This window comes from Lipomyces chichibuensis (genome assembly GCF_038497645.1).
Source record: "Lipomyces chichibuensis strain CBS 12929 unplaced genomic scaffold V1513scaffold_14, whole genome shotgun sequence".
Lineage (NCBI taxonomy): Eukaryota > Fungi > Ascomycota > Lipomycetes > Lipomycetales > Lipomycetaceae > Lipomyces > Lipomyces chichibuensis.
Genome location: NW_027117466.1, coordinates 271,358 through 293,350, shown reverse-complemented (window position 1 = coordinate 293,350; position 21,993 = coordinate 271,358). Strand labels below are relative to the sequence as shown.

At 46.2% G+C, this 21,993-nt stretch overlaps 6 protein-coding genes across 6 annotated transcripts; 5 read left to right on the top strand and 1 right to left on the bottom strand.

The window, feature by feature from the left end:
- Positions 1-2,599: 2,599 nt before the first annotated feature.
- V1513DRAFT_363786 (uncharacterized protein) lies at positions 2,600-3,315 on the top strand (the record flags this gene model as incomplete). The annotated part of the gene is made up of 3 exons (XM_066894740.1): positions 2,600-2,776; positions 2,815-2,930; positions 3,030-3,315. Coding segments are annotated over 3 exons (579 nt in total), but the record flags the coding sequence as incomplete, so codon positions are not given.
- A 453-nt stretch (positions 3,316-3,768) lies between these two features.
- V1513DRAFT_364917 (uncharacterized protein) lies at positions 3,769-4,392 on the top strand (the record flags this gene model as incomplete). Its single annotated transcript, XM_066894743.1, has 1 exon — positions 3,769-4,392. A coding segment is annotated over one exon (624 nt), but the record flags the coding sequence as incomplete, so codon positions are not given.
- A 12,343-nt stretch (positions 4,393-16,735) lies between these two features.
- On the top strand, positions 16,736-18,868 carry V1513DRAFT_58248 (glycoside hydrolase). Its single transcript, XM_066900555.1, has 2 exons — positions 16,736-17,201; positions 17,257-18,868. Exons 1-2 carry the CDS (start codon positions 17,105-17,107, stop codon positions 18,504-18,506), a joined length of 1,347 nt encoding a protein of 448 aa, XP_066753791.1. The 5' UTR covers positions 16,736-17,104; the 3' UTR covers positions 18,507-18,868.
- A 250-nt stretch (positions 18,869-19,118) lies between these two features.
- Positions 19,119-19,768, top strand: V1513DRAFT_58241 (uncharacterized protein). Its single transcript, XM_066900554.1, has 2 exons — positions 19,119-19,268; positions 19,319-19,768. Exons 1-2 carry the CDS (start codon positions 19,218-19,220, stop codon positions 19,727-19,729), a joined length of 462 nt encoding a protein of 153 aa, XP_066753790.1. The 5' UTR covers positions 19,119-19,217; the 3' UTR covers positions 19,730-19,768.
- A 39-nt stretch (positions 19,769-19,807) lies between these two features.
- Positions 19,808-21,343, bottom strand: V1513DRAFT_378816 (MmgE/PrpD family-domain-containing protein; the record flags this gene model as incomplete). The annotated part of the gene is made up of 2 exons (XM_066894994.1): positions 19,808-21,178; positions 21,230-21,343. 2 exons carry the CDS (start codon positions 21,341-21,343, stop codon positions 19,808-19,810), a joined length of 1,485 nt encoding a protein of 494 aa, XP_066753789.1.
- Positions 21,344-21,767: 424 nt separating this feature from the next.
- Positions 21,768-21,993, top strand: V1513DRAFT_425135 (uncharacterized protein; the record flags this gene model as incomplete). The annotated part of the gene is made up of 2 exons (XM_066896113.1): positions 21,768-21,827; positions 21,889-21,993. The coding sequence occupies 2 exons, from the start codon at positions 21,768-21,770 to the stop codon at positions 21,991-21,993; spliced, it is 165 nt and encodes a 54-aa protein (XP_066753788.1).

Here is a 21,993-nt window from a genome sequence, read left to right as displayed (position 1 = left end):
GATCCCATTGTTCACCGACGTACTCCGTAACCTGCTTTCGTGATAAGGGAGGTCGGACAATAAGAGCATCAGCTCTAAATATCTGCTTGGCATGAAGTTGAGCATTCTTTGTGATATGCCAAAGACAGAGGAGGTGGTTAGTAAAAGGATAAAATGAACTTATTGCCTTCTGTGGGGGGGGGGGGGGGGGCTTTATCCTGGGCCAATTTTAATATGCTATGGCATAAATAACGTACTTCCCAAGCGAACGGATCACACAACCACCACCTTAGGACAATTTATTTTAATTACAACACCACCACATTAAAATATAATTATATCTACTAGGAGTTCTCTTTTTCAGAGATTTCTACAACCTCTTGACAAGTTCGTGCATTGTGGCCGGACTTACCGCGCTTGCCACAGTGCCGCACCTTTGTGAGAATCCCTTCCGAAGGAACCCCACTCAGTCGTGCTTCCTGCGGTACTTGCTTATCCACGGCCGTCTGGCCCAGCAAATCATGCGCATCTTGTACGGTAAGTGATCCTCCAAGCCGTACGCGTGTCTTTTTTGCTCTCCGGCGTTTGCTGAGCGCCTCATTGGCCTTGCGTATCGATGAGACCTCAGCTTTTAAGAGGGCCATCTGATGCATAATTGCCTTCGCCCCCTTGGCAAATTGGTCCACCGCTTCCAGCATTGAGGTCGGAGAGCTATTTTGATGGTTGACAATGCGAGTCTTAATCAATTCAGACTGCGCCGTTGCTTCCATGGGGTTCTGTGGCGTCTTAGAGACCCAGACTTGCGCAGTGCCAGGTGGTGAGTTTGGGGTGATGGCGTGCGAAGCCTTACATCCAGCCTGCAAAGCACACTCTCTGGATTGAACTGCACAAGGCCCGACCCCGAGAAACCTCCATTTACATTTGACTCGGTCATAGAAGCAAAGTAAGCAGTACGGAAAGCACAAAGGCAGTCGACCTTGGTCACGTGGTTAACGTGGGAGCTCATGAGGTCTTTGATCTGGCGACCGTACGCCTTCTTCAGCGGGCTGAAGCACCCAACGTCGAGTGGTTGAAGGTAGTGGGAGGAGTGTGCAGGCATGCAAATCTAATTTGCGAGTTTGCGAATTTGAGGGCTACGGGAAGGCACCCATTATACTCGTATATACAGAGTTTGCTCAAATCCAGAACCCTGAAGAGCCCTTACCCAGTTTCTCTATCGATAAAAGCCTATTGTATTTCGGGTCTAGCAAAGTGATTGTCCAGCCAGTGATCTTTGAACCGAACTTTCAAATCTGTCCGACAGCGGGATCGATGACGTGCCCGTTGGCTCGTTCAAACGCCTTCAGCGTGCGCGTCGACTTGATTAATGACGGTAGTGACGATGCCGCCCCCGCGCCCCTCCCCACTCGCCCTTAAAGAGAGCCCGATTTCCTTCCGATTTCCTTCACTACGTGATATTAATGAAATTAGTCAATTGTCTCAAAGTGTAGACCATCTCGCAAGATACCCTATTTACTGACGCTTCTGAAATTGGCTTTTGCCTTCCGCAAATGCTGTTATGTTGGTTTGGTCTTCACAAAGTAGACAATAACACAACGCTATTCATAAAATTCCGCATGCTGCCGAATTAAATACCACTGAAACTTTTTGAAATTGCCAAAATACCACTGGGGACGGTACCCTTCTCACCCGAGCCGCACGGGTCTAAGTTTGCACATAACGGCGTGACACTTAGAGCAATGCAATGAACATTAGACGCTTAAGTCCGCACTAGACTGCATTTGGTGCGCTTATACATATTACCCTCTTTTTGCCTCGAGCAATCTAACACAACTCTCTAACCTCGAATTTCCCACCTACAACATGACCTCAACCATTCCCAGGCCCGTCATTCCTCCTCCAGCTCGCGACATCATGAACGCGTCTTGAATAAATGCAGGGCTGTTGCGGATGCGGATATCCGCCAAATTTTTCCATATCCGCATCCGCCATCCGCCTTGTTGAAGTGGGCAGATATGTATCCGCCATTGTATCCGCATTTCCACGGCATGGCGTATATCCGCCAAATCCGCCATCCGCCTTTAAAAATTGGCAAAATTCAATACGATATTTTTAAAAATGTCGCAAAATCCATTAACATCATATTTGAATTTCTTTATTGGACTCGCAGGTAGCCAACTACTTCGTCGGTCATCCCCGCGAGATGCAAACATGTACGCAATGCCAGAATGACTTATTGTCAGTCGACATTGGACAGATTGTTCGCTACTGTGCGAGCTCTTGCATTCATGACTACCATTCTTGAAATTTACGTTCGGCGTTCGGCGAAAGCCGCGGTTATGTCGGTATATTCCGAATCGCTTGAGAGGACGAGGGAGTCGGTCTTGTGCGACACTTTGGGTGCTCGTTTTGTAATCAGCATGTTTAATTGACTTTTTTGTTCCTGATTATAAAATTTTTTAATTGGCTGGGTAGGTTGTGGAAAGGAAGTTGAAAAATATAAGAATCCTTGAAGAATTCCTTCATGCCTCGTAATATTCCATATTCTACAAGCTGTCCGAAGATCGTATTCTAACTTAACGACCTCCAAATCAACAAACCAAAAATGGATCGCATGAACACTCGTCGAAACAGGCCCAATTACTTCTTGCTCAATGATGGACTTGATGAAGAGGTATCGTCAGAAGACCGACTCGATAGTTATGAAAATGTTACTACTCTGGAGAACGATATCCTTCCGTTGGAATCAGCATCACAAATCCGGCAGCCTCTTTCTGAGTCATTAGTAGAGTCGCAGGTAGAGGAGTGCTCCATCATTCAAACGGAATCCAACAGGAACCTCTCCGAAATGCCCGAATTTCGGAACCTAAATCCACTAAGTGGCCATGGACATACTTTGAAATATCCGAATTCGAAAATCCTTGGATCGTTAAGAAAAGCAACAAAAGGAAGTTGATCGATAGAGAGATTCGATGCGCGGTCTTAGACGACGAAACAGGAGCAAAATGCGATTGGAAGACCACGGATTCAAAGCGACAGGCCCCCACTAGCAATATGATTGATCATCTCCGCAAGCAGCATTCTATAAATTTTCCTGACAAACCGGAAGAACCAAAAAATGCAGAATATAGTATATTATCTTTCATAAAGGGGAAGGAGAGACTTACACATCAACAACTCCTCGAGAAGAATATTTTGTCCTGGATAGTCGCTGAAAAACAACCTTTTACAACCTTGGAGTCGCCAGCGTTCCAACAAATCTTTCATGATATTCCGGGAATTAGGCTCCCTTTTACCAGCCGTCAGGTTGTCAGACAACGGTTAGCCGATCAGTTCGCAGCCCAGCGCGTACAGTTGAACGAGGAACTATCCGAAACATGCAGGACAATTGCTATCTCTCTGGACATCTGGACGAGTAAAAATAGCCTGCCAATCCTTGGCATGATTGGTCATTGGCTTACTCCAGAGTTCCAATATCAAGAGAGAGCACTGGACTTCAAGTAACTCCATGGATGGCATAGTGGCGAAAATTTGGCGGCAGCAGTGGCGGCAACGCTGGAAGAACTTCATCTTGAGTGCAAATTAATTGCGATTACTGGAGATAATGCTAGTAACAACGAAAAGATGGTTTCTGTACTGTATGAAAACCTCCAGATAAAGTTCGGGTCTTCTCTCAGATTTCCGGGGTTGGAGAGCTATGTGCGTTGTCTGGCACATATCCTGAATCTGATCGCCAAAGACATCCTATCCGCTTTAAAATCCGGGACTGCAGCTGAAGCTTTTTCTGCGTGTGACATGTTGAGCGGTCAAGATCCCCGGTACCTGGAGAATCAAGGAGTCCTGGCGAGACTTCGCATTCTCGCCGTCTGGATTGATCGCAGCCCTCAGAGAAGACAAAAGTGGAAAGAAGTCTGCCACTTCCTTGACCTTCCTGAGAAGTTCATCGAATATGACAATGATACGAGATGGAACTCCACGTACCGCATGCTTGCCGACGGCCTACAGGCCAAAGTCCAAATTAACAAATACTTGGAGCATCAAGTAGAGCTTCCGTTGCCGTCATTTACTGACAGTGATTGGGAACGACTGAGGCAAATCCACAGCATTCTTTCGAAATTCAATGAGCTAACTCTGTTTGTTTCTAAAAGGAAGCCGCAAATTAGTCTCACGGTTCCGATTTACTATGAACTCCATGATCTACTCCATGATGCTTCAGAACGACACGGAAGTTTTTCAAAAATTGACATGGACATCGCACTGGCAGTGAAAACTGGCATGAAGAAGTATAAAAAGTATTACTCGTTCATGGATGAGATCGATACCTACTATACGGCCCTTGTTTTGGACCCGCGTGTCAAAGGCGACCTCATTCGACAGGAGCTGAGAGAGGATGATGATGCTGGTCGCCTAATTCTAGAGGCAATACAACTGGAACTCCATCGGGAGTACAATATTTCTGATGTGAATTCCCCACAAACAGAGCAATTTCTAGCAGATAACCTGGAATATACCGACCCGGAGCTTCGGATGCTGCGAAAGCTCCAGCCTCAAAGCCAAACTTTTGTGTCCGACATAGATAAGTACTTCGAGAGCCCGAGGGCAATTGTGATGGACTCAAAGAACCCGAATTGGCTGTGCGACTGGTGGCGGCAGCACAAAGATGAATATCCGCAGATGGCTATGGCGGCGAGAGACTACTTAGCCATTCCCGCCTCTGAAGTCTCCGTTGAGCGGATGTTCAATGCTGGTAGAGACATTCTAGGGGTACGTCGATTTGCGATGAAGGGCGAAACTATGAGAATGTTAATGCTGCTGGATAGCACGGAAAAAAAATTGCAATAATTTGACTTATTCTGATGTTGGGCTTCTTTGTATAGGCGATTGTTTGCGGAGGCTGTTAGATTTTTGAAATTTAATTAGAGAATATACCAATTATCCGCCATATCCGCCTCTCTGAGGGCTGGCGGATTTGTATCCGCCATCTGTATCCGCCAATCGACAGTATGGCGGATACGTATCCGCGGCGGATATCCAATCCGCCAAATCCGCCTATCCGCCAACAGCCCAAATGAACGGATGATGCTGTTCTGCCAATGGTGTTTGAAAGTGTTAAGACACGTCTTGAACAAACGGGCTAACGCGTCGAAATTTCCTCGAAATTTTAGAGTTTAGGAGTGTAAATTTGCCCGTGGATTACTGACTTGGTGTAGAAAATTAAAGCGGGTCCGGACGTTGAGGTACCCGGTGGTATTTTGACAATTTCAAAAAGTTTTAGTGGTATTTTAGACAATTGCCCTAAAAATTATTATTGATGGATATGAAGAATGCTTACGTGCGGTTTGAAAATTGGAAAAATAAGTTTGAGGGAGGCATAATTTGGTGGAGGCGGCAAGGAATAGATACAAGCAATAAGTTAGGTGGCAAAACGGAGAGAAACAACAGGTAAAGTAGAAATTATAAGATTATACGAAGGATATAATCGAAATTAGGGAGGTGATTAGGAAATTGATGAGTAGGGTGGGAAATTAGTTAGTGAAGGAACAGATTTGGGTAGACGACGAAATTTATGGCGGGGGAGAAGGTACTTATTAGAAGATTAAGATTAAAACAGTTCGACTAGATTTACTTTTAGGAGGCTTCGGAATTTACTGTAATTAATCTATTCGTTTTGTGTGGGAAATATACATTCGAAAAATTGAATAAATTAGTTTACACAGGTAGTTGGAAGTCAAAGCAACCCAAGTGAGCGAGTGAGAGAAATGTTTGGTATGGACGGATCTTTTGTACAGGAAACGGGCCATGTCCTCGTTGACTGCTAGGCAAAATAAGCTGCTGTGATCCCTGCCGCTGCTGAACACAGTCTCTCAACTGTTACTTCTAACGCAGGAATCGCTAGATAGCTCCTAGCTGCTGCAGCCATTCGCAGAGACTCGCTTCGGTGCACCTTCCACCATTTTCGAAGGCCAGTTTTCGTCGTTGGTCACGCACTCATTTAGGGCTGTTGCGAATACGAAAAACGAATATCTAATATTCGCAGTTCACAAACGGTGCGAATAATATTCGCAAATTTTATTCGCAGAATAGACTGCGAATACGAATAATTATCCGTTATTCGCAATCCATCACGTGACATGGAAAAAATAGGCTAGAACTTGCCTAATTAGGTAATTGCTACATAGCTTACAGCTGGATCAACAACTTCATCCTCCGGTGGACTCACTAGCCTTGCCTTCGAAATTTTCTTAATCCTCCACTATTGTAGAAGGCTACGTACGGCAAGGGATCTTATCTGCTCGGCTGCACCCTCGCAACCCGATTTTTTTAGTAGCAACATTTATAATAAAGGACGTGCACGTTTCCTCCAAGCATTTCTCTACCAAGGCCTGGCTAGCTTCCGATAGCATACGGTCAGGGTCACCACACTATCATATACAGAGCTGGCGTACATCAGTGCTAGTAAAATCATTGTATACAGATTAAGTAACAGTTAGCATCTCATTTTATAGATAGCAGAGCGCTATCCCAGGTTTTTGTCGTACAAGTTTGTTTTTCCTGCAATCGGGACATCGATATATAAAAAATTTACTAAACCCTGCTACTCAATAAATAGACATATCTGACAAGTTGCCAGTCTGAGGTTGTACCGTTTGCAACACGCGGAGCGTCAATGTTCTGCCCAACCGCCGCGACTGGTTCTTCAACGGTGGACAGAGTCTTAGACTCAGTGGATAGTCGCTGTGAACCGCATCGTTAAAGCTGTTAACGATTGTACCAGCAGTTTCTGCACCCAGTTCCTTCGCCAACGTTAGGGCCTGGAACCGGGGATCAAGCACTAAGTCTCTGTAATACTGCGTCCTGCATCCATGAAGTTAAAATATTTCTTATTTTTTAGGCAAGCTGACACAGCTTTGGCAATATCTAGATCAAGACGAGAGAATCCCCTTGCAGCGAAGCAGCGCCGTCCAGCATGTTTTGTAACTCATAATATATAGGTAATGCGAGAACTGGTGTGTGGCACCCGCTTCAAAACTGTTAGAGTAGAGTCTTCGAGCGTTGCAAATGGTCCCAGCCGTGCGCGGTGAATGGCGTAAGCTTGATTATGCTCCGTCCAATGCCGTATTTGCTCCTTGCTTGGAGTGCGACGAATTATCCACAAGGTGAAGTTCCAGCGGGTGTCCACATCATACTCAATGAGCTTTGCGTTCAAATTATTAGCCTGGCACAAAATCTTCCACAGTTATTTTCTTTGGGGCAGTTATTGCTATCCAGGGAGCAATAATTCGAAGTCGGGAGAGTTCAGAATGTTGATACGTCTCGATTGTCTTTCATGAGATCGCGAAGGCGCCCAGCCCTCGCACGACTACCAGCTTTTAAACAGGAAAGAATGTCGGCGAGTAAGACAAGATGAAACAGCAGTCAATTGTCACAAGGTTCAAGAAACGGTCAGAAGAAGACATTGCAAAATTATCAGAACAAAATTTAGTACATCGAGCGGTGCCAGACCATATGGTTTTTATCTCAATCGAATCACAAGCATTCCAACAGATATTCAGAGATTTGCCAGGGATTTCGTTAGCGATCATATCTCGTAAGACAATGGCTCGAAGAATTGACCTGGAGTTTAATCTGCGTTGAGATCAGTTGATTGGGACTCTGGAACAAACCCGCAAGACAATTGCATTGTCTCTGGATATAAGTTCTGGAGTTCACAGAAATACGTGGGCCACATACAGGAGAGAATATGGAGAAGGCGTTGCATAAGACATTAACTGAGCTTCAAATCGAATCAAAGGTTCTAACAGTGACGGCGGATAATGCAGCCAATAACGAATCTCTCATGTACGATAACTTCACGACCATTATTATCGTTGTTTGATTCCAGGCGATGCTTTTTAAGGAGCGACTTCCCTAGCAATCCTCATTCCGTCACTAAATAATCTCTCTATTCAAAGGCTGGCACCGCGAAGTAGTCATTGCCGGCGGCTGCCATTCTCGGGTATTTAAATTTGTGGGCCCTCCACCACCTTAGCAGCCATCCCTATTCAATAGCGGAGACAGCTACTGTCTCTTCGTCAAAGTAGTTGCCAATATCGGATCGCTGAATGCGAGACTCTAAACTGGGTTCTCTCAGCGATAACTATTGGCTCAATACACTCGGGAACCATAGGTGGATATTTTTTAAGCAACCTGACTTTCATGGATTTCACATTAAAATTGGCATCTTCCTCCTCTTTTAATTCTCCACTTCTGATGTGGGTTTGCAAGTTATTTACTGATCATTCCGAAGCTTCTTCGACCTGTTTGGCCTCCACTGTTGGCTGAGGGTTGTAATTTCAAATTGTTCTCAAACCCAACTATTCGAGGTCCCAGGAGTGCGTTGAGAAATATTAGGGGCTGTCTGAGTCGTGAGGATTCAAGATCACTGACTTCCTCAGTTAATCGATCCCGTAGAGAAAGACTGACAGGCAATCCGACTGATAGAATCCTCGGGTCCTAGACAGAGCTCGCGGCGCTCGACTGGGAGGTGTCTGGCAAGATATTCTCCACCGGCTCATCTCCGTCATAACCGTCACTCCATAATAAATAGTCAATCGCTTGCTTTCAACGGGGTCGTGTCGGAGGATCCATATTTTCTCAGTTGTCAAGCGAGCGGCAAATGATATTTAACAGGTCCAATAGTTCGTTCGTAATATGTTTATAAGGCAACCTCGTTCCACGCTTTGTCGGGGTAAATTTATTAGGCCATACCTAATTAATAATACGAACTAACTAAATACAAAGTTTTTGTAGACCATGCGACTACTTTACGATTAGGTTCTCAGTTTTGCGATTAATGAAGTTTGAACCCTTACTTACAGTAAAGACATGTTTCTTTGCGGAGCAAATTAGCAGTACAAATAGAGTAGGTGAATGGCGGTGGAATGTGTTCCGTTCGCTTGTGAAGTAGGTTATCAGAAACAATAATTATTAACACACTTCAATTAAAAGACATAGTGAGGCATTAGACAGACTATACCAAGATATTACAACACAGATTACAAACGGCGGAGATTAGATCGCACCTGGCTTTAGTCATGTGATATGCATAAGAGACGTTTATTCTTGTTACCAGTCCGACATAAAGGGCGAGCTAGGATGGTTGATATGGGCAGATCCCGAAGTATCGCCGTGTGCTGCAGGATCGCTGGGCGGTGGAGCCCAGAGAGCATGGAATCAGCGGGACGGTCGTCGGATTCATCACTGATCCGTTATTGGTCCGAAGATTGCCCGTTACATGTGGGGACGATATACAATGGGCGAGAGCATAGGAAAACATTGTGGTGATCGATTATTCTCATGCGACATGCGACACAGGAAGTGATTATGAATTATATCATAAGCGGCACGTGTCTTTAATGCGACATTGGACTAAATGCGCTTCTAGAACTACGGATTTTAGTAATAAAGGAGGATCCAGGAAAATGAGATCTTTCACTGGAGGGTCTGCAAGGAGGGACTCGGTGGTGCAGTTTTTGCGAAGTTCTTCGGGATGTGGGCATATGCTGTACATCGAAAAAAAAAGGTCGGCCGGCATAGTTCTGATCCATAATTGACGTCGTATGCCGCCATGAATGATGTGAATTCTGATGCGGATGTATGCCGCCCTCATCGCAGCTTTTGTCGAGAAATTAGTTGAGATAGTAGAACAATAAGATAGCATGGATCGCGACCTAAAACGAAGAACAAGCTTTGCTCACCGACACCGCTTCGCGACCGTGAGTAAGGTAAGCAAGGTATGGTTTCCTGATGAATGGTAACAGCATTGCACGAAGAGTGCATGCAGTATTGGTGGAAGACAATAGCCACTCTTTGCCCATTTCTTACTGAAATTTGCCTGCACGTCCTGCAACAGATGCTGTTTGACCACGGTAGATAGACCTATTATGGTCCATAGTTTTTGAACACCGCTCGATTGTCCGTGCTTGCATGGCTCAGAAGCAGCATAAATCTCGATTCCTTTCCTAGTGGATTATGTGCATCTTTAGAAATAGCTGGCGATACCACGTCGGTTGCTATGATCAAGAGTCCCCGTGAAGTGAAGTGACAGGAAAGGTTCCATGATTGTCAAAGTAGCCAACAGTTCGATGTGACAGTTGCGGAAAGAAATTAGACTCGGTGCATGGGCACGTGTCATGCCATCATCCCAGTTATGAATCTCGATTGGACAAGTGAAAATGATCAAGCAACAATGTTCACGGAGGATTCTGGTTGGCTACGTGGGGATCATGACATGGGAATGCGATGAGAATGGTGCGCCGTAGGTTCATGCCTGACTACATGTGGAATAGACCGGGACGTATATAGATATCAGTTTTGGCTCCTTACAAAGACTTGTGCAATCAATAATCATTGTAAATACTAAGCTATAACGCCTTTGACTCTGAATATCAAAACGCGGTCCCTGAGACTGAACAAATCTATCTATGGCCGATTCGGGATGGCGCCGTTAACTGCAGCACATGTCCTTGCTTGGCACAAGCTTGTCAGCCGTTCATGACAACCGATAAGATTAGCTCGCATTAGGCAGTTAGATTTCTTAACTAACTAGAACCATTCATAAAGTTAAGTTACTGAACTTCTCTGTCACACTCAAGACATAATTAAGTTAATTATCTCAGAATTATAACGTCTTGACAAGGTACAGTTTGTGTTGCATATATGTACTGGTGACAAGTTATCTTGTGAGACGGCACTGTGTTCCGCTAAGATGACCTTGCAAGGTACGAGATAAGTAAACGCTTAAAATATATCAAGAATGTTCTCTCATAATGCGCAAACTATCAAAAATGGCAACCTAAGTTTGCACATTAAAAGCATAATCTTAACACGTTTTAGGTCAATCCTCGGTTGTTACTGACTGAGAGCATTTCTCGTGCTACTCAATTATGCAACTCATCTTGTGCTTGATGAGGAGAATGAGGTTGGCATTCTATTCCTTCGCTAGATTGTGCTTCAGTCACCAAGGCTTGTTCAAATTGAGCATATCTGGAATTGAAACTACAAAGTAACAGATTGTATAAAGTTCATCCATGGCTATAGTTCCAGCACCGTAAGGATTGTGCCTCAGCTATCTATTGTACCCAGAGCTTGAGAAACACGGGCGAGGTGCAGTTCTGTTGGTCGACGACACGTCTCGCAACAGTGAAGCATTGGCAGGAGATGACAACGAGACTAATGTAAAAAGGTTTCGATGGTGGGGAATGCTGGCCTTGTGAACTTTGCACGGAGGGAAAAGTGATAAAAAACCTTTATTAATATAATAGCGGTCGCACAAATATTCAATCCATAGAATAATATTGGCATCCACCATGCTCAAACCGTTACCTGTGGAGAAAACCTCAGCTTAGCTGCCAGGTAACTAGCTACTGTAGATCACTGACGACTTAATTTAGCGTATTCAGAATTAGCTTCAGTTTTTGGCACCGCTTCCCAGCGAAAACGCGCATCTATTTGCCTCCACAATACAAACACACCCCGAAACACGAAAATCCTCATATTCAAAATCACCTTTTTTCTACTTCCTAATTAAACCAGATTTATTCGGGAACATAGATGTTATCGTTTCAATTAGAGCCATCTTCGTGGCCAGTAGGAGGTTATAGTCCTCGTTCTATGCTAATAAAGATTTTAATATGTTGATTTAAGAAGTAAAAAGGAACTAATTGAGGCATGTTACCTAAAATGCAGCTATTTTCTTGTAAGTGTAACTTAATTACTTCTCTAAAATATGTTAAAAGTATATATAAATCCATGCATAGTAGCGTAACGTATGTGGATCCCTGTCATATGGGGACCACTAAATAGAAACTTCTAACTTTTTACTTCGTCTTACTATTATTACCTTGTCTTATGCGCCACACAATTAACCAAATCCAACTCTGACTCGCTCGAAAATTCTCTAGTCCTTCCTCTTCTGCTATTTTATCTCCATCTTCCATTGGGGTTCTTGCGTGGCCGCCCACGTAGTCGTTTCGCCTTAGGCTTCTCTTCAGCCTCGATTTTTGACACTTTCTCCAACAAATTGGCCTTTTTTCGTTTATACGGGACTGAAGCTAGTCCCTACACTCTTGAAGCTTCTTCCGTAAGATCGATCAGCATTCTGACTTTCGACCAGCTGCATCATTCGGTTCACTTATCGCCGAGTTGGTGAGGCAGGGAGTTCTTGACTTGCAGGGCTGTATTAAAGACCGAATTTTCTTGCTTTAGTTCTGCACTCCATAATATTCGTTGGGATTTTGAGTACATGTCGGCTCTAGAGCTGGAGGTGGAAGGCTACTTAACACTCGGCCTTTACTAAATGGAATCAAACCAGCGCGGTTCCATCGACTTTTATGTTCTGAGGTGTAAGGGCTTTCTCTCGAAAAAAAATTCAACCCAAGCAGCCCGTTTTGTTCTCTGTATATCAGCCGCAGTATACCGGTCGACCTCTTTGCATGATATCTTTTTATGGCCCATACACCGGAACATCAAGGGGCTGAAAGTAAATGCGAACAATGAGGAGGTAGAACAAAAATGTCAAAATACCACTCTCCATACATAGCGCAATCATATCGCCGGTGATGTGGCTAGAATGGTATCCATAAACTGTAACCGTGGCCAATTTTTAGACTTTTTGCGTGACTCTGGCTCAAATACTTTCCGTAGCCACTCATAACCATCGCTATTTGACGTCCAGCTGCCAGCACTCGTTGCGAATCGCCATTCAAGAAGTCTAACTCTGGGGAATTCATGCTGAACTGCTTAACCGTGGATGGTATGGCCCGCCGGCTTCGTGGACACATTCCAATGCAGTTACACACTATCGCTTTCCTTTAGTTGATTTCTGAGTAGAATCGATAATTTGAGCGTAGATTGAGTGTCGCAGACTGCAAACCCTGTCTCATCCATATCGTATATCGGTACTTCTGTTCTTGAGCAGTAACCTTGTCGTTTGCGTCGTGCAGATTCCAATTGGTGTGAGTAAGTTCCATTCAAGTAAAGAGCCTAAAGGCTATCCAGGCCTCAGGGAAGCAAGAGTGGGTAACTGTGTTGGAATATGGAGGAGCCTGCGGCGCCCTGCCACCAATGGTTATTTCTAAGGCCGAGAACACCAATTCAGCATGTATTTCGCAGAATACACATCCCGAATGGCGATTCGCAACGAGTACTGGCAGCTGGACGTCAAATAGCGATGGTTATGAGTGGCTACGGAAAGTATTTGAGCCAGAGTCACGCAAAAAGTCTAAAAATTGGCCACGGTTACAGTTTATGGATACCATTCTCGCCACATCACCGGCGATATGATTGCGCTATGTATGGAGAGTGGTATTTTGACATTTTTGTTCTACCTCCTCATTGTTCGCATTTACTTTCAGCCCATGCCATACGTTACGTTAGTGTTAATGATAATATTGTCAGCCGCCATCCGGCCTCTAACATGAGAAAGTCGCTTGGAGGATCGTTGAGATCCGTAGATTGCTTACTTACGATATATTATTATATTATATGAATGGAGTGGGAAGCCATTCGAATGCCTTTTGTGCATTTGTGCCTGAGCCGTCGTTTTCGGGTTCCTGCGGGGGCCCGCTCCAAACGCCTGCTACATTCACATCGGTGCCTCTCCCTTGCAATGCTTCTCCACTTCTGCCGGAAATATTGTCGTCCAACCAACGATTTCCTTCTCCGAAGCTCATTTGCTGAATTCAGACTTGTGTTTATTGCGTCTGCTACCGTATCCGAAGTAGAACATATCTTTAACCTATGATCTTGTCCTACGTAGAAAAAATGTCCTACTGGAAATTGCCGTTAAAGTTTTTCCCTGAACATAGGGATCAGGATTATATTATGAACTGCAGCAGGTGTGAAATGCCAGAGCGTTCATGACTATAGCAAGATACCCACTCTGTTTCGATAAAATTAGTCGAGCATAAGAAATTGGGTGCTGACCGATGTATGTATTACATTGTGGATCGAGCGACAGCATTTATTCGCTTGAATTTCAACTCACTACGCCTCTGACGTAATAAATTACTTGTCTACTTGGGTTAGGGTTGCTTCTGATTCTCCCCACATAATCCAGTATTTTAAGCTTGAACCTTCGCCAGTGGATACGACAGCATCCGACGGAGTCACGAACCATGAGAAAGCTTACTTTACTTGCAGACCACTATTCAAAAGCAGCTGGATTGTAATTTTGTGTCTTTTTTATTCAATTTATTCGTTTGTCCCTACTTGTGCATTTCAGCGCAGAAAAAATTATGAAGTCACGTGCATGACTATACGATTTTTTGCGAGTAACCAGCTCAGCGCCGTAGTTAATCGTATCCACCCCTATCTTTACTTTAGGGCTGGACACGATATCGCCTTCATATCGTCAGAGGAAGACTCCTGGTAATATTTTAGCGACATTATCGCCTACAATATCGCTAAGCCGATACGATTTACGATATGATGGGTGAATGTCGCATCGTATCGCCTCAAAGCACACGTGACTCTTTCCCTGTAACGGGGTTCGGCTACTTAAGACCTTGGCTTAAAACACACTTTGCCACTTTGTAGCTTGAAACCAATTTCAAATGCTAGAAAACTCTACTGAAAACTGCATCAAGCAAGTCATGACTTCATTTTCTGCTACCAGTAAAAAAGAAACTGTTAGACATTGGGATCTGGTATAGACAAACGGGTTTTGGATGTCCTACTTCAATAGACTCTTGTCAATTGATGTTATGCAACGGAGCTTACGAACCCTACCTAATACTTCTAGTGTTTGATTGGTCACACCATTACCCTCACTCCGGGGGATCGCCCATTTGGCGATATTGCATCGTATTTTGGACGATATAGGCGATACGATATGCGATATGGGCAACCCGGCGATATCGTATCGTGTCCAGCCCTACTTTACTTTCCGTACGAGGCACGTTAAATCTTGCCCTTGAATCTTTTAAGAGCTGCAGCGAAGATCTACAACGTGTCGTATACGATCGACCCTCTATCACCGACGCGACGCACGAACTGCACGACACGCCAAATTCACAGAAATTGACAAAACTAGAAGAGAGTCTCTTAAGCATATACTCGAACTAGTGGCGCGATCATTCCCGCCTAAGCTGTGTGGTGTAGAAGATATGGCTAACCGACTGCTTCGGGAGCGCGACCTGCCACGCGTTGGTAAGCACTGGGCCTCCAACTTGGTACGCGCCGTCCTTACGCGTTTTTCTCACAAATGACTACCAGCGGACTAAATACGAAGATCCAAAGGTTATCCGCGAGTGGTTTGAGCTCGTGCGGAATATTAAGGCCAAATATGGTATCTTAGATGATGACATAAATAACTTCGATGAGACGGTTTTATGATGGACGACCACTATGGGTGTTACTACCTCGGAAGGACGTGTAAGGTCCAAATTGACACAGCCTGGCAACCGGGAATGGGCTACGGTGATCCAAGGCGTGAACTTCAAGGCTAGGCAGTCCCGCCGTTCATCATTCTCGCCTCATCATTCTCGCCGGCAAGTACCACTTGGCCAACTGGTACCAACAATCCAACCTTCCGTAACACTGGGTCATCGCCACGACTAATAATGGCTGGACGACGAATGAAAAAGGCCTAGAATGGATCAAGCAATTCGATAAACATACTGGGCTGTTACGAAGGGCTCGCATCCTGTGTTAGTGTTGAACGGCCACAAGAGTCACCACTTTACCGAGCTTGAGCTCCAACATTGTGACGCTTTGTATGCCTGGACTGTGCACACTTCTCCCACTACCATCAATCGCTCAATGTTGAGTGCGTCAGCCCGCTGAAGAAGGCGTAGTGTCGACAGATCGAAGTCCTCATGACGTCGCACCATAACCACGTGACCAGGTCGACTTCATTTGTACTTTCCGTACGTCTTATGCTTCTACGACCGAGTCAAATATACAGGGAGGGTTCTCTGGGTCGGGCCTTGTGCCACTGAATCCATAGAGTGTGTTTTCAGGCTGGATGTAAGGCTTCGTAGCCATTAGCGTCGAATTCATGACCTGGCACTCACAAGTTTGGGTCTCTAAGATGCCACAACCCCATAGACGTAACGGCATAGTCTGAACTGATCAAGACTCGCATTTCCAACCATCAAAATAGCTCCCCAACCTCAATGCTTGACGCGGTGGACCCATTTGCAAAGGGGGCGAAGGCAATTATGCATCATTTGGTCCTCTTAGAGACCGAGGTCTCGTCGATACGCAAGGCCAATGAGGCGCTCAGCAAACGTCAGAGAGCTAAAAACAAAGGGCGTACAGCTTGGAGGATACCTTACCGTACAGAATGAACATGATTTGCTATACCGGAAGGCTGTGGATGAGTAAGTACCGCAGGAAACACCACAGAATGGGGTTCCTTTGGAAGGGGTTCGACCCAAGTGCGGGAAGTCCTGCCAAAATGCACGAACGTGTCAATGGGTTGTAGAAGTCTCTGACAAAGAAGACTGAAGATTCCGAGTAGCTTTAATTGAATTTCGGTGTGGTGGTGTTGTAATTTAGGTGAATTGTCCTACGTTGGTGGTTGGTTGTGTTAACCGTCCCCTTAACGTTACTAGTTTTGACATTTCCAGCCTTACCCAAATAGGCTGCAGATGAGGCTGCAAACGTCGCGGAAAAATGCGTCTAAATCCGTAAGCACGCCGGTTCCGGGCCGATTGCGGTCGCTATATTTGGCTGTGCAGGGCAAGGCACGCGTTGCGCCGAGCCCCTGCCGCGCTGTGGCCCCGTTCTGCTGGCCGCCGAACTCGACGTCAACATCCCATATCCAATTATTCCAACTACATCACTAGGCAGCACCCAGCATCCAGCACTGTCAGAGCTTGTCCGCTTCTCGGTTGCATTAGAATACGCCAACTCTCGCTGATTACGGCCCTTTCTGCCTCACTCTCTCACGCTCCCCTAATAATTCTTTGTATCATATTTTACCGCGTTATCCGCATCTGCTGGCGCGCGTCTGCTCCCGTCGTGCGACATCCTCTGTCTACACGCGTCGGCTTGTAGAAAATCCTTTCAGCCAGTCCTCGTCTGCTGGAATTAATAATCGCGCTTATCGAATCCGCGACATCTCCGGGGGGGGGGCAGAATGCGCACTTTGTTATCTCTTCTATTGTCTATACTGCTTCTTTTGGCGAATTTTATCAATCATGCTGGCGCTATACATATTGATGTGTACAACAAAGGTTTGTAATACTTTTTGGTATTAACTTTACGTGCTGTTCTGACGACAATCCTAAGATTCCATTACTCATGCCGCCTGGGTCTTCGCGCACGGTCTCATGACGTACTACAACGGCAACCAAACTGGTCAGACGCCAGGCAAGTTCGTGAGCCCGTACTATTGGTGGGAGGCCGGTGCTGCCTGGGGCAGCATAATTGACTATTGGTTCTATACCGGCGACGACACATACAACGACCAAGTTAAGTCTTCTTTGCTCTTTCAGGTGGGCACCGATAACAACTACATGCCAGCAAATGAAACCACATCCGAAGGCAACGATGATCAAGCGTTCTGGGGCTTCACAGTGATGGCTGCTGCTGAACGTAACTTCAGCAATCCGGACACAAATCAACCACAGTGGCTTGCGCTTGCGCAGGCAGTCTTCGATACTATGGCCAGCAGATGGGATACGTCGACATGCAATGGTGGTCTCCGCTGGCAGATATTCCCGTTCAATCATGGATACGATTACAAGAATACTATTTCAAATGCAGGCTTATTCATGATGGCTGCCAGACTGGCGCGATATACCGACAACTCGTCCTACGTGGATTGGGCAGAGAGGACTTGGAACTGGACTGAGAGCGTTGGATTTCTAGATACAGAATATTACTATTTTTACGACGGCGCGAACACGGAAGAAAATTGCGCGAAGTGGAATATCACAAAGTACCAGTGGACCTATAACGCCGGAATATTCATGGCTGGTTCGGCGTATCTCTACAATTACACAGGGTCAAGTTTATGGGCCAACAGAACGCAGTCGATCTTGGATAGTATTACCATATTCTTTGAGTCGGATACGGGAATCATGTATGAGATAGCTTGTGAGGTCACCAAAAAATGTGACATAGACCAGCTAGCATTCAAAGCCATCCTTGCAAGGTTTATGGGCCTCACCGCCGTATTGGCTCCTTTTACTTACAACACTATCTACGAGCATTTGATCCAAACTGTCCCTGGTATTGAGCAATCGTGTGTGGGCGGTATAGATAACGTCACTTGCGGTACCACATGGCTAAACGTGGGATGGGACAATACATGGGGTCTGGGTCAGCAGATGTCGGCCCTGGAAGTCGTCCAGAATCTACTCGTTCGAGATGTGCCTGCACCGTACACTGCGACTACTGGCGGGTCATCGCCCGGTATCGCAAATGTTAGTAGTGAAGTGAAAGTTCTTACCACGGGCGATCGAGCAGGCGCCGGTATTCTTACCAGCGTTGCATTGCTGATGATGCTTGGTTCGTCATGGTGGATCGCGCTATAGATTAGGTCTAAATCTATTTGCAGATTTGACGAACATTTCGATTTTTAAATATCAGAAGTCGAAATGGCAGTTTTGGTAGACGAAGAACATGTAGAAGCATATTACAGTTCAGATACACAGTGCATTTAGGTTATAGGTCATTGGCTTAGAATTTGGTTTATTTGTGTTATTTATAGGATGCTTATCGCGTTTATTGGTTCACTTCCGAGATTTGCATATACTTGTCCAGATTTGTTTCATATTTGTACATTTGTCGAATCGATTTCAACTTGATTGTCAACAGTCAAAATCGTGCCAATTGGTCTCGCCGCAAGTGACGACCAAACGAAGGATGTCGTCGAAGTCTGCGTTGGCAGACCGAGGCGCGAAATATGGATGTGTATGTGGAATCAGGATTAGGATATAGTTGGTGAGCATTGTTATGCTAAGTAAAAAGTGAAAATGCTACGACATACAAACTCGAGCCGCCGCACCGAGCGGTGGAGGGCTTGATCGAGCACGTGCCAGCTCATCGCAGCTTTCCCCGCAATTTAGATCGCGCCGACCTTGTCTGGCCAACCACGGTAATTATTTACTAGACAGCACCAGGCTTGCTTCATGAACTGCTTCGTGAATTACTGTCATATTGACCAACTAACGGCGTCCTGTATGCTCCTCTCGTCTGTTGTGCCGTCAATTTCAATCGCGACATTCCATATTGGATAAATCACAATGCAGTCTCCTCATGCTTCCAAACGTCAGAATGACGACAGAAAGCCATTGGTAAGTATCCTCTTAACTGTCACATTACTCCATTAATAGAAATTCACTAGACATCAAGTATTCTCTTCCCGGAGATTTTAAAACGTTTTACCGAGAATCCTACAGCAGCAGGATCACTCCTCGGGCTATTCATATTTTCAATTCTTCGCCGGGGCAAGATCAGTGACGAATGGTCGCTCCTGTTTAGTGCGCGCAACAAAGCCCCCGAAGTCCATCACCAAGCGGTGCCGCTGCTTTCCCAGAAAGCGCACAAATTGCCGATCGTAGTCATTGAGCTAGAAGATCGCGATCTTGTCAAGTATATTACCGGTGGTTTGACAGGGTTGAAAGGCGTCTCGTCTGGAAAGATCAAGATTGCCGGCGACGTCGATTTGGCATTGAGATTGGAGGATACGTTTGTCAACGCGGGCGGCGTTGAACAGACGCTAGAATATTTGAGAAGGCGACAGTCTAAATTGTAATGACCATATGATAGTAGATATTGCCTATATAATTGTGGCAGGACGCACCAAATACATCTACAATCTCCTTAACAAATCTTATTCCTTCTTGACATACAAGTCGACGTATTCATCAACATCAAGCTCGCCGATATTCTCGTCAGAATTCCCGAGGATGCTACGTACTTGTTGCTCGTCCGTGAACCTGCCACGTACATGTCTCTCAAACTTTTGAAGGAGCACGGGAGTTCCTTCCTCGCGACGCAGCCGATGCCCGATCGGATAGTGCACTTCTTCCTCCAACTCTGTGCCGTCGGTCAGCATGATCTTGATTGCGTTGCCAATGAAACGTTTATCCGGATCGTGGTAGTCGACAGTGAATGACTCTTTTTCCGTGCAAGTCATCTTTTCGCGAAGCTCATCGATTGCAGGATCAGTCGCGACGGCGTCGGAGTAATCGTCCGCAGTCAATCGACCGTACAAAAGTGGAACAGCGACCATGTACTGAATGCAGTGGTCTCTGTCGGCGTAGTTGTATAAAGGACCAGTCTTGTTAATAATTCGGTTACCAGACTCCTGAGTATGGATCATAACGGATGCTATATCAGCTGCGGATTTTCCAAGATCAGCCATCTTCTTGTGAAGTGTCATCGCGGCCTCGACGGCTGTCTGGGCATGGAACTCGGCGGGGTAGGAAATCTTGAACAGGACGTTTTCCATTACATAGGATCCGTATGGCCGTTGCAATTTCAAAGGCTTGCCCTTAAACAAGACATCGTAGAAGCCCCATGTCTCGGCAGTCAGGACCGACGGCAAGCCAGCCTCGCCTTTCTGGACCATGAGAGCGAGATTGACTGCCCGAGAGCCAGCATCACCTGCGGCCCAGGATTTCCGCGAACCGGTGTTGGGAGCGTGACGGTAGGTGCGCAGCGACTGGCCGTCGACCCAGGCCTGTGAGATAGCGTCAATAGTCTGGTCGCGCGAGAGACCGATCATCTTCGAGACTACCGCAGTAGTGGCAACCTTGACAAGTACAACGTGGTCGAGGCCGACAGCGTTGAAGGAGTTCTTGATGGCTAGAACGCCCTGGATCTCGTGTGCCTTGATCATGCTCTTGAGAACGTCCATGATCTTGAATTGCCTGGCGAAGGAAACGACGCATGTGCCGGACGCACGGTAGGTTCGAGAGAGCCAGTCGGCGACGGCGAGTATGCCGCCAAGATTGTCAGAGGGGTGGCCCCATTCTGCTGCGAGCCAGCAGTCGTTGTAGTCTAGCCAGCGGACAGCACTGCCGATCGCAAACGCACCGCGCACAGGATCGAGCTGGTAGGACGTACCTGGAACTTTTGTGCCATTGGGGACGATGGTGCCGGGCACTACGGGGCCGATCAAACGGGCACAGTTGTCGTGCCGGAGAGCCTCCAGACCGCAGCCGAGAGTGTCGAGAAGGCACAGACGGGCAGTCTCAATCTGCGGCATTTTGTCAGCTTGGATAATGTCAGACGGGTACAGGACACTCACAGCGACGGGGCTGTCGATCTCATAGTAGTGGACGTAGTCGGCGATCTCCTCGAGGACTTTGTCGGGCTCGGGACGGACGTTGTCAGTGATGATTCGCGAGCGAACTGTGGACATGGCGGCGAATTTGCGGAATGATGAAAGTGAGACGGGAGCGACAGCGACAACTGTGGGCCGCACACGGAGAGTAGCACGCCTGAGTGACAACATTGTTCATATACGGTGTCAGTTGAGCTTCTTTGCGCTGAGCAGTGAGCTGCGGTCGTTCAAAGACGAGCCGCGATCGGCGGGCAGAACGTAGCAAGTATCGAACGGGTCCAGAAGCATTCTCTAGTAAAAAGGAGATGTTCTTTGAGGCCAAGTTACTGGGCAAAGGAAAGTGAGGAGCCAGTTGTACCCCGCAACGTCACCAACAGCACAGCCGCTGTGGCAGTGACCATCGCTGTGGCGCACCGCTATCATTACATTGAGGTCTCCTGAAATGACTTGAAGAGTGATGTTATGTATGTTTCCTAGACTTACGTCAACATCCACATCCGCAATGAACAGAGGCCCACTCATTCTAACCATCGAGGAAGCAGAATATCTTCTCGACCAGTTGGTGAGTACTACACTTTCATTTCATTTTGTACGGTGCTGAGCATAATACTGACCGCCACAAGCCGCCACCAGTACCCGACGGCGATGACCTTGCAAAGAAGTTGCGCATGCGACTCCTCGAATTCCTGCACGAGGTGCGCAAAGGTGCAGAGGGCACAAAGAAGTAG

Bases quoted from the DNA above. Each gene is read 5' to 3' on its own strand.
- V1513DRAFT_58248 (XM_066900555.1), top strand. From the start codon at position 17,105: ATGCGCACTTTGTTATCTCTTCTATTGTCTATACTGCTTCTTTTGGCG. The intron at 17,202-17,256 runs GTTTGTAATACT...GACAATCCTAAG, and splicing joins TATTGATGTGTACAACAAAG to ATTCCATTACTCATGCCGCC.
- V1513DRAFT_58241 (XM_066900554.1), top strand. From the start codon at position 19,218: ATGCAGTCTCCTCATGCTTCCAAACGTCAGAATGACGACAGAAAGCCA. The intron at 19,269-19,318 runs GTAAGTATCCTC...GAAATTCACTAG, and splicing joins ATGACGACAGAAAGCCATTG to ACATCAAGTATTCTCTTCCC.